Genomic DNA, 11549 nt, shown 5'->3' on the forward strand with positions numbered 1-11549 from the left:
CTGTTGGGGTCAGACTCACACACAGCATCTGTCCAGCAACAAGTGTATTTGTCCAGCTCAAGCCTTGAGCCTCAGGAGCTCCCTGCCAGCACGGAGCAACCTTCAATACATGGCTCTGAGTGATGCAAAGTTGGTGTCTGGCTTTGTGGTGACTGGTCCCTGGTGCCACCTTCCCTCATACTCCACAGCCCAGCTTGCCGGCTGCTACAGGCGTCCTCGCTTCTGCTGGCGTGGATGCGGCAGGGCGCCCATCGCCCACACCTGGCACAGCTGCAGGTGGCAAGCAGCCAAACCCTCAAATGGCACAGGCGGCGGGGAGCACCCGCGTGGGGCTGAGGCATGTCCCGACTCCCTGCCTGACGGTGGGGCAGCCCCTCACCCTGCCAGGGAGGACGTGCCCTGTCCTTCCCCTCACGGCATGTTGTCCTGGTGCCTGTCGCACCTCGGCACAGCCCTTCAGTGGTGGCTCAGATCTGGCTGAGAGGAGGGAGGTGCAGAGTCGCCAGTGCGCTGTGGAACACGTCCCTCACTGCTCCCAGCAGCCGGAGGCGGGCAAACATCTGGTCAAAGAGGTGAGGGAACGGCTCCTGCAGGGAGAACAGCAGCAACTTGAGCCTGGTGGCCATGCTGCCCCTTGACAGGCTAGCCCTGGAGGCACCGCTGCCTCTGCACCCCGTGTACGCATCCAGGGACTGGTGCTGGGCTGCATCACACTGCTGGCTCCCTGGAGCCCCATTCCCCACGTAGCTGCCCCACAACTAGAGTCCAGCCCCAGGAAGGACTTCAGGGCTGCAAGCCTGCAGGCCTGGGCTGTCCAACTCACCCCCAGGACATGCACCCGGTTGTAGTAGGAGCTGAAATCCATGCTGAGCTGGATCAGGAACTTGCACACCTGCAAGACAGACGGCTTCTGCTGGCATGGCAGGGTCTGGCCGGCCTTGGGCCCTTGCCCCATCCCAACCACAGCAGAAGCAGCCCCACTGGTGTTAAAGTCTCTTCCCTCAGCACCACCCCTGCATCACTGACCGGTGGGCCGCACCCTGTCAGCATGTAGCTTTGCCCTAGGCAAGGACTGTTGGAGCAGCACCCATGGGTGCTACGGCACGTGGCACTTACTGTCTCTGTGTTGGCTGTGATCCGGATCCCCTTGGTGGGTGCAGGTAGCTGTGCTGCCTGCTGCAGGACTTCAGGGAAGGGCAGGAGATAGTTGAAGAGCAGGAGCCATTCGCCCTGTGAAAGGATTACGTGTGTAAGAGAGGGCTGGATCCTCCTGGGCCAGCAGCATCCACCACCAGAGCTGAGGGCGTGCAGGTCCCTGCATTCCCCTTGTCAGCACTCACCTCTTCCCGGAGGCAAGAGAAGTTCAGTTCCGACGCTGGTGGCAGAGGTGGGTACGTGCCTGGAATGGAGGTGGGAGTGTTAGTGCACCTGGAGAAGCCCCTGCGGCTCCGTGCATGAGCAACAGCCCAGCAGTGACAGTTAAGAGGAGGGTCACGGGGCTGGTGCTCACCCCGCTCCACGGCCTGTTGGTAGGTGGCGAAGAGTGTGGCCAGCCGGGCACAGTTGTACATCACGAAGGCACCGCTCTTGGTTCCCTTTGTGGAGATGCTGCTGTCCTCCAGGTCCAGGGTGATCTGAGGGCAGGGAGAAGTCACAGTCCAGGCTGCTCAGCCCAAAGCCGCTCCCCCATTCCCACGGCTTGCCTGCTCTGTCCTACCTGACTCCGGTGAGCAGTGCTCAGCATCTCAAACCTGATGGCAGCCACTGTGAGGGTATCAATCACCTCAGTCCAGGCCTCATCTGTGGAAAACACAAGTGGCATCACACACAGCCTGCTCCATTCCAATGTACTGTCACCCCCAGCGCCCAGGCAGGAACCGCCCCAGGGCCAGGGGGCTCAGGTGGCAGCAGGGGACCACCACATTTCCCCAGACCTGGCCCCCGTCTGCAGGTGCTGCTCTGCGCCAGTGCCCTGCGTGGCAGTTTAGATGCCTGCGCCCAAGCAGGCTCAGCACCAGGCTCCATAAGGGAGGGGAGAGGGAGCACCATGCAGGGGAGGAGAGCATGGCTGCAGACTCAGAGGTGAGGGAGGAGACTCGTGGGAGCAGTGGAGATGGGGATGGAGCAGCATCTGCGCATGGAGGCACAGAGCAAACCCTCACCTTGCGCAAGTTCCCCATACTTCATCACAGAAGCTTCGTACATCTGGCACTTTCGGAGCCTGGGAGGAACACAGACACTCACAGCCACCACCCCTGGGCTAAGCTGGCCCCAGAGAGTGCGCCAGGGCTCCCCCAGCCTTTGGGCTGCTCAGGGCTTCCCAACTGCAGCAGCAACCCAGCCAAGCAAAAGCAGTACAAAACCTCTGCAAGCTGGGCAGGGACACCTGCACCATAGCCAGCCCCTTGTGGCGCTGCCTGGAGAGGGCTGCAAGGAAGCCACTGCACTGGGGACAAGTTTTGCCTTTTGGCTGAGAAAGGGCCACCCCCATGCCAGGGCTGTTGCTAATGCGTGAAGGCAGGGAGACACCATCCTGCACCACTGCAGCACCCGGCTCCTGCAGCTGCCTTCCCTTCCGGCAGCCCTCTGGCAGAACTGAGGGCCAGAAGCTGGAAGAGGCCACTGCAACTGGGGAGGGCCCTGGGGGCTCCATTCCGCACCTCCAGTCCTCTTGAAACAACCCTGAGGCCAAGGAAAAGCAGAATGGATGGACTGCACAGAACTCTGTGCACCACCAGTTCGCTCAGTGTTGCAGGGCGGCTGCCTGTGCGCCCACGGGGCCAGACAGAGCACAGGGAGCCTTGGCAGGCACCTTGCTACACACCAACTTACTGAAAGTACTGCTCTGCCCCGATGGGCGATGGGGGGTTTGTCACCTTCACTGGCCCACAGACAAGGTGTTTCTGAAAGAGAGGGGAGAGGCCAGGGCTTAGGTCAGACTCCAGAGCTCCACCAAAATACAGTGCAGGAGAACCAGACTAAAACCAGCTCTGTTCTCACTGTGTCACTGCGGTCTTCTCCTGCCCCCCTTCCTTAGGACTGAAATCCCAAGGGCCGAGATGCTGCTTCATGGCTTGGCAGGAGTGTGGGGAGGCCACCAAGGGAAAGGGAAGCCTCACAAGGGCCTCAGCATTTGCTGTGGGGATTGAAGGAACCTGGCCGAGCGCAAGGGTACTGGGGGCCACAGTGAGGAGGGTCAGAGGTTCCTCACCTGCAAAGCCGTGTGGGCTCCCGGATCCAAAATCCTCCAGAGCAGATCCAGCTGCTGCTGCTGGAATTCCTCCTCACAGCTCACCACGTGTATGATGCTGCAGCAGCTCCCTTGGCCTCCAGCCTGCAACAGAGCACAGCAGGGAGCTCAAATGCTATTGCGTGACGTAAGGGAATGATGTCCGGGAAGCGAGAGGCAGGCAGCGCCGCAGTTACTCACCGTGCACTGCAGAACGGCTTGCTGCAGCTCAGCCAGGGACCACAGCTTCCCCTCTGTCACTGAAAGAAGGAAGGACAGTCAGAGTGGGACACAAAAGGTTAGCCACCCCCCACTATCTGGTCTGCCCCAGGCTGCCTGCATTTCTGGCTCTAACCAGACTGAAGGGGAGTAAGAGGAGAAGGCAATTTGGATCCAACACACACATCACCACCCCCTTATTTTCTGTAAAAACAATCAGGAAAAAAAGGAAACAGGCCGGTTCGCAGCCATTTGTCCCCCTGCTGTCACACTAGAGCTACTATGAGGCTCACCCAGAAGGACATCTAGATTGGGGTCATAGCCCACCAAGCCCTGCTGCTCCACGAAGCTCTTCAAGTGCACTTTACAGATGACATCCTCGGGCAGCACGGCTGCGTCCAGCCCCCGCTCACAGGCTGTGGCACAGGGGGACCGGCCTAGCGCTCGCTTCAAGGCCAAGACAGCGTCAGAGAGGGACGAGCCACCGGAGCCAGAGGGCCAGTCGACGTGGAGCTGCCGTAGGAGCTCCCGGTCAGCCTCCTCAGCCAGGGCAGGGACCAGGCAGACGCTAACCCTGCGGGATAGGGAGAGGGGGGCGCTGGCAGCCGACCCTGCGGGATAGGGAGAGGGGGGCGCTGGCAGCGGTGTGGCACTCACTCACCCCTGGGTGCGCAGCAGCTGGGCCAGGTGGTCGGCCAGCAGGAGCGGGCGGAGGTGCCGGAGCCGCAGGGCGGCGGGGCCGCGCAGGGCCGGGCAGTGCAGCACCACCCCCCCCCCCCTGCGCCGCCGGGGCCGGGGCCGGGCCGGGCGGGGGCCCCAGCAGGCGCCGGAAGGCCTCGGGTCGCCGCACCTGCACCGCCAGCCCCGCCGGCGTGTGCCCGCAGCCCCGCACCGGCAGCACCCCCGGGCCGCGTAGTGACGTCACTCCCGCCACGACGTCAGCGGGCACCTGCCAGGCGAGACGGCAGAGTCAGGCCCGAGCCGTACCGGCCCGGGCCCAGCCCGCAGGCCCTGGCCGCGGCCTGACCCACGCCGCCGCGGCCTACCTGCCCCCCGGGGAAGGCGGCGCTCAGCGCGGCCCGCGGCGCCAGGAAGTCCCGGTGCCGCAGGTTGCGGGCGCCACTCTCCTTCACCCACAGCGCGGCGGGCCGACCCAGCGCCCCGTTCAGAGCCCGCAGCGTCGCCGCCACCTCGGGCCTGCCCTCGCCCGCCTCCATGGCCGCCGCTTCCGCCGCTGTACGCCGGAAGTGACATCACCGGCCCGCTCACACGCCCGCGCTCGAGGCTGCCGCCATCTTGGGCGCGGCGCGCGGCGCTCCCCGGCGGCCATCTTGGGCGTGGGCGGGGCGGGCGGGGCTTGGCCGCCATCTTGGGGGCGGTGGGCGCGGGGCCGCCATGATGTGCGCGGCGGGCAGGGCCGGGCCGCCATGGTGGGTGCGGCGGGCCGGGGTGCCCGGTGCTTGAGGAGCGCGGCGGGGCTCGGCAGGGTGTGTGCCCCGGCACTGCCGCCCTCCGCAAAGGCCTCTGGGGAGGCCCCAGTCCCTCACCGGCCCCGGCACAGTCTCCTGCCAGCATGGCCTGGCCGCCGGAGGGCCAGCAGTGGCACCCTGAGGGGAGGCTGCGGGGCTAACAACCAGCAGGACCGAGCGCTGCCCCCCCCGCAGCCCTGGGCTGGGGACCAGGGGCAGCTCCAGCCCGGAGGGGAGGGGGCACTGCTCCTCAGCCCTCTCTGGGCTGCTCCCGCCGGTCCCCAGGCGCTAAGGGGGCCCAGAGCCGAAGCCACTGGCTGCTGAGCAGAAGCAGGAGTGCCAGAGACTGTGCCAGGGCTGGACAGGCCCAGGCAGCCACTGCCACTGCACAGGAGACGGGCTCTGAGTGCCAGCAGCTGGCCCTGGGCTGCCGGGAGCCACAGGGCAGCAAGGGGCCCCGTGGGCAGGTTTGGCAGCCCTGGGCAGTGGCGGGCGGGTGGTTTTGGATGGACCAGAAGACCCTGGCTGTGGGCACAGAGTAACTGCCAGGCCCAGGCTTGCCATTTCAGCCTTGCCACCCTTGAGGCGCCCAGGGCTTGGCTAGGGTGTGACAAGATGGTTGAGGAGCCTCATCTGCACTTGTGAGGCAACTGAGCTCTGCACAGGGAAGGACAATGAGCAGCTGTGGGTGCCCTCCCTGCTGTGCCCTCCTCTGAGCCTGCTTGCTGCCCCAGCTCTGGCTGCTCTGCTGGTCCCAGCAGGAAGGACGGGTGCCAGGAGCTGCCCTCCTGCCTAGCACATTAGCAAAGCGTCCCACTCATCAGCCCCACGAGGAAGGAGCTGGAGACGATTAGATCGTGCCATTGCGGTCTTGATTACACGTGCAGATCCGAGCTCCTCCACAGCAGTAGCATCTCAAGCATAGATCTGAAAGAGTGGAGGGCCCACAAAGCTGCCTGGCTCCCTGAACAGTGCAGACAGGCAGGCAGCGACCGATATTGCTCCCCCTGGGGCTGGAGTCGAAGCCAGCTCTGATCCGGGGACAGGGACGAGGGCCCGGCGTGCCCCAGCCCCATGCCACCAGGCCTGCTCGGTGAGGAGTGCGTATCAGGAAGCGCCAAAACCACGTCCCACCAGCAGCAGGGAGCATGTGTCCCCGGGGAGCTGGGGACCTGCCCTTCCCTTCCTGTCCTCCCCATGAGGCTGGAGGGGGGGAGCCCGCTCTGCCTGCAGGGCCCAAACCGGTTCCTCCAGGGCTTGTGTGCTAGCAGGGCCAGGGCGAGGGCAGATCCTGGCAGCACAGCTCACGGCGTGGCCTCTGCCAGAAACACAGCAAATCGTTCTGGGGCTCCGTGGGCTCTACAGCCCACAGCCTGGGCAAACCCGCAGCCCCGGGTGTCCCCCCGCAGCGCTGCGGGGCCGTGCCATGGCGGGGTGCTCCCTGCACCACCCACAGCCAAGAGGTGATCTGAGAATCCTGCTCACACCAGACCAACTGCTGACTGTCTGCAGGGCAGGAGCCACCCACGACCCCTGCCCAGCTGGCCAGAGGGGACGCGCCGGCATGGGCCGGGAGCACACTCCAACCTCGTGTCACCACTTGGGGTGGGGTCCAAGGCTGGATCCGTCCCCATCCCCAGAGCGCCGGGGGTCCCCACAGGAGGCCTGGCAGCACAGTGGCCCGGGGGAGGGGGTGCTCTCGGAAAGAGCTTTGGACAGACACGACATCCCCGATGGCTCTCTGGCTGCCTGCTCAGCGGGAGTGATCGTGTCATTCCAAAGCTGTCTCTCTCTAGGGGACGGATCCTGCCCGGGCACTGCTCACCCCTGCCAGCGCTGGGGGGCTGCTGGGCACCAGGGAGAGCGTGGCGCGGGCCGGAGGCAGCAGGAAGCACATACAGCATCTCGTGACCAGCACCACTCTGGTGAAGGTGGCCACATCCACGCCAGCTGCCGCTCGGCACGCTCGCCCAGGCGGTTAGTCCCCAGGAAGCAAGCTGCTATTTTTAGCCGTCAGGGGCACGAGAGCAGCAGAGAGCCCCCAGCCCCGGCGTGGAGGTCTGAGCTGCAAGGCTGGGCACCAGTGACCCCCATCCCGACACCCCCCTCCTCCCAGCGTGGCCCCCGCGCGCTGCCCTGGCCCCACAGAGGGGTTGGAGCGGGGCAGGCGGCTCTTGCCCCTGGCCCAGCGCGGGGCGGCGGGCAGCGGGGTGCAGGGGCACATGGGGCGAGGCGGGGGCGGGAGCGCGGGTAACGAAACCCCAGGGCAGCTGGGCACGGCGGGGACAGCTGCTTTTGGGATTCCGTTGCCCGCGCCGGCGCCGAGGAGGGATGGGCACAGGGGCCACCACCACGCCACCCCGACCCGGGGGGCAGCTGGCAGGCCAAGGGGGGGAGAGGGTGACTTACCGCCAGGCACCAGGGCGGACGAGCTGCACGGGAGCCCGCAGCCGGGCTGGTTGTGGCTGGGGGTGCGAGCAGAGGCTGGGGTTGTGCCGCCGGCTCCCCCCGCGCCGTGGGCCGGGTGCCAAGGGGAGGGCGGCACAGCTGAGCCAAAAGGAAACTGCTTCGAACAAAGCCCCGGTGGGGCTGGAGCATCTGGTGCCAGCCCAGCGGCCCCCACTGCGGCCTGGAAACCTGAGCCACCCCCGAGGGAGGGCACCCGCCCCAGCACCTGCGCCCGGTGGCGGCACCGCATGGCCCCCGCTGCTGCCAGCGCCTCCAGCCCACCCGCCAGCCCGGTGAGGCGGCCCACGGGCCTTCGCCATGGGGGAAGTGAAACCGTGTGGGGAACCCCACCTGCTCCAGCTGCCGCTCGCCGAGGGGCACCCGGGACCCTGTCGCTGGCCGTCGACCGAGGGTGCCTGGCCACGGGGTGCCAGGGATCCCCGACGCCTCCCAGCCCACGCGGTGCGGCAGCGGGGAAGGTCCCGTCGCTGACACCGTGGAGCCCCCTGGTAGCCCCCGCGGTGCCGGGGCTCCGGCTGGCCCCAGGTGGGTGGCACGGGGGGGACGGACACACGTGGGTCCCCAGCCCCAGGGCACCCCACCGCGCCCCCGGTCCCCTGCTGCTGCCAGCCCCACCGCGTGTGGCCTGGGGCGAGGGGGGCGAGGACCCCGGCACCTGTCGGGGCGGGGAGGTGGCGGCGGGGGGCTCGGCCCGGCTGGCAGCGGCCACCCCGCGGCGTGGCACACCGTGCCGGGGGCCGGCAGGGCGGCCGGGGAGCCGTGCCGAGCCCGGGGCAGCCCCGAGCCACCGGCGGGGCCAGGCCGGGGCCGGGTGCGGAGCCGGGCGGGCGCCCCGCGGCTGCGGGACGGGAGCGCAGCCCGGCCCCGGCCCCGGTCCCGCTCCCTCCCGATGCCCGGCCCGGCCGCCCGTGGGGTGGCGGGGCCCCGGGACCGGGAGCCGCCCGTTCCCCTCTCACCTCCGGCCCCGCAGCCTCCGGCGCAGCAGCCCGGGCCGGTCCGCGGCCCTCCCGGCGGCGGGGATCGGGGCGCCCCGGGCGGGTCCCCCGCGCCGCCGAGGCAGGGCCGGGGCAGCGCGGCCCCCAGGGCCCCGCACCCGCCGCTCCCCGCCCCGCCGCCGCTTTCGGTTTCGCTCCGGCGCCGGCCGCAGCCCGGCCAGGGCGCAACCAGGTCGGGGCGGGCCCCGGGCGCGGGGGGAGGGTGTCGGTAGGTGTGAGCGCGTCCCTCCCTGCCCGCCCCCCCGGCAGGAGGTGGGAGCACCGGGGGGCCCCGGGCCGGCCCCGCTCCCGCCCCCGGTGCCGCTGTCCCAGCCCCGCTCCGCGGCGGCGCCGCCGGCCACCAGGGGGCGCGGGCGAGGCCAGGGGCGGGGCGCTCTGCGCTTCCGGTGGCGGCGCGGCTATGGCGGTGGCGGCGCTGCGGCTGCTGGGGCCGGTGGTGCGGCGGGCTCCGGGCGGGTACGGGCACGGGCACGGGCACCGGGGGCACGGGCACCGGGGCCACGGCCGGCACCCTGCGGCTGGGCGGAGGGGATCGCTCTGTGGCCCAGGGGCGGTGGCCGTCGGGCTGCCGAGGGGGTAGCTGGGGGGTGCCCGTGGGGGTGCCCGTGGCTCGCTGTGCGGTGCCTGTGGGCCCCACGTGTCCGGCTCCCCGTCCCCGCAGGGTGCCGTGCCGCGCTCACCGCCTCACGCCGGCAGACGACGAGCTGTACCAGCGGACGCGGCTGACGGTGCTGGAGCCCGAGTCCCCCAGCACCTTATTCATCGAGGGCTACAACAGCCGCGGCTTCACCATCAGCGGGGACCTGGTGGTGGGGCCCTGCGCCGTCCTGCCCCGCGCCATCCTCCAGTGGAACGTGAGTGCCCGGCGGGGCAGGGGCTGCCCGGACCCCCGCGCTGTGGGTGAGCGCCCGGGGGGGTCTGCCCCGCTCAGTGCCCTCCGCGTCCCTGCAGGTTGGCTCCTACCGGGACATCTCGCGGGAGAGTCTGTCGCTGTTCCGGCTGCTGGAGCCCCAGATAGGTACGTGGGGCAGCCGGGCCAGGCTGTGCCCCTTGGGACCAGCGGGGCGAGGCCCCGGACACAGCCCCCCCCGCCCCGTGCTGCCATTTGGGGGGAAGGAGCTGCTCTGGCATCCTCCTGCCCTGCAGCGGGGCCGGAGGGGGGGCAGGAGGGGGGCAGCGGGCCAGGCTCCCCCCCATTTGGGCTCCTGGGGGGGGGGGGGGGGGGCTGCTGGTCCCTGCAGGGGGGGTGGCTCTGGCCCAGGCAGCCCCAGTGCGGCCCTGCCCACCCCCCTTGCCTGCGGCGCTGGCCTGGTTGCAGAGATCCTGGTGCTGGGCACGGGAGACAGGGTGGAGCGGCTCCACCCCACCACGCTGAAGCAGATGCGGGAGTGCGGGATCGCTGTGGAGGTGCAGGACACGGTAAGGAGCAGTGTGCGCGGGCAGCACCCGCATGAAGGGGCTCGGGGTGGCCGCTGGGACCCCCCCCCCAGGGCTCTGCCTGCCTGGGATGGGCAGGGAGCGGGGGAGGTCGTGTGCCCAGCGGGGAGGGACAGCATCTCCCGGCCGAGGGCTGGGGCTTCACTCCCTTTTGTTTCACAGCCAAATGCGTGTGCAACCTTCAACTTCCTAACAAGTGAAAAGCGTGTGGTGGCTGCTGCGCTCATCCCTCCGCGGGGCACCTACATGGGGCTGTAGGTGCTGCCTGCCGCAGCCAGGGGATGAGCAGCAATTCCCTCGCCTGCCTGAAGCCCCCCGAGCATCACTGCTCCTGGTGGAGGAGCGCTTTGGATTAAGCTTTCAGAGCTGCTGGCTGGGTGGCCGCTCTGCACACGGGAGGATGCTGTGAAATGTGTGGGCTCGGCTCTGCCCCATGTCCCTGGCTTCTCGGCCTCCTTGCCCAGGCCGGGGGCTGCGGGGCACAGCAGGAGGCATGAGCATTGCTGGCAGCGCCGCACCCACAGCCCTGCTCTTCTGCCGAGGTGGTGCCTGGTGCCTTGGCAGCAAGAAGCTATGGCCCTGGGGCAGGGTGGAGGCTAGTGGGGTGAGCAGTGCACCCCCTGGCACATTTGGAGCTCCTCAAGGAAAATACATGTAAATCAGAAACACAAAGCAATTGCGTGGTGGTTAACACACAGCAGCGCGAGGCTGTAACCCACCAGCAGTGAGTGAGCTTGCTGTGGGCAGCATGTGTTGGTGCCAGGGGTATCACTGGCACAGCCAGCACCAGCAACTGGTGTGTCCCAGCTGGTGCTGGCCTGCCCCGGGCTTTCCTGCGGGTTCTTGTCCTGCTCTGCAGTACCAGCGTCACTTGCGAAGCCTCCAGCTGCAGGTGGTCCCTGGGTGCTGCACCCTGTCTCCCTGCAGGCTCAGCTCAAGCAGGGGACACTGAGATGGTCACTGTCATGTCACCCCTACCTTGCACTGGTTTGTGGCCACAGATGCCGCCCCTGGGGCTGGGGAAGGGTGTACGTGTACCTAATAGCAGGCTTGTGCCCCAAACCCTGCCACCTCTGTGTGCCCAAGGGGGGTGGGATGTGGCTGTAGTCCCCAGCCCTGGGTGAGGCCATGGGGAAGCTTTGCTTGACAAGTTAGCTGCTTTAATGAATGTTTGACACAATTATGTTGTAATTTAAAGCTCTGGGTTTAGCATGTGTGGATCTAATTTGACATCGCCATGCTGCGGAGTGATTTTTTTTCAGTCAACAACATCGGTGACACAAAGTACTGACGGTAAGCACATGCTCTTTGGCAGAAGCGATGTTTGCATGTGCACACAACCGATACAGGTGTAAAATACCTTTGTCACCTGGTGTTGCAAGCACAGGTAACCCGGCCAAGCCAGGGAGGTCTGCACTGGTCAGGCATGGAGAGGTGCAAATTTTACAAGCCCCTGCCCTTCCAAGTTTGTTGTCCACATGCCTTCTGGCAAACAAACCATCCATGAAGCTCAGGCAAGTGATCTGTACCACACGAAGACCAGCCCCAGGGGGTGCGACTGCAGGGGGACGGCTGGGAGCCATGGGGACAATAGGGGATGGGGAAGGGAAGGAGAAAGGCAGATTGGGGTGGACCAAGCACAGGAAAACAGCTCCAAGGGCCGGGTGCATGAGAAGCAGCTGCAGCACAAAGCATTTGCAGGGGCATGTGGGCAGGTACCTGGGTGACGTG

At 67.5% G+C, this 11549-nt stretch overlaps 2 protein-coding genes across 2 annotated transcripts; one reads left to right on the forward strand and one right to left on the reverse strand.

Moving 5' to 3' along the window:
• Positions 1-29: 29 nt before the first annotated feature.
• Positions 30-4770, reverse strand: DALRD3 (DALR anticodon binding domain containing 3). Its single transcript, XM_040592239.1, is given in 14 exon segments — positions 30-587; positions 824-892; positions 1117-1230; positions 1341-1399; positions 1511-1634; positions 1718-1800; positions 2163-2221; positions 2833-2903; positions 3212-3334; positions 3431-3489; positions 3742-4022; positions 4110-4226; positions 4228-4397; positions 4495-4770. Coding segments are annotated over 14 exon segments (1620 nt in total). The 5' UTR covers positions 4666-4770; the 3' UTR covers positions 30-467.
• A 4005-nt stretch (positions 4771-8775) lies between these two features.
• NDUFAF3 (NADH:ubiquinone oxidoreductase complex assembly factor 3) lies at positions 8776-10490 on the forward strand. The gene is made up of 5 exons (XM_040593215.1): positions 8776-8837; positions 9043-9235; positions 9333-9399; positions 9700-9800; positions 9981-10490. The coding sequence occupies exons 1-5, from the start codon at positions 8782-8784 to the stop codon at positions 10074-10076; spliced, it is 513 nt and encodes a 170-aa protein (XP_040449149.1). The 5' UTR covers positions 8776-8781; the 3' UTR covers positions 10077-10490.
• Positions 10491-11549: the final 1059 nt, after the last annotated feature.

Source organism: Falco naumanni, chromosome 4, assembly GCF_017639655.2.
Source record: "Falco naumanni isolate bFalNau1 chromosome 4, bFalNau1.pat, whole genome shotgun sequence".
Taxonomy (NCBI): domain Eukaryota; kingdom Metazoa; phylum Chordata; class Aves; order Falconiformes; family Falconidae; genus Falco; species Falco naumanni.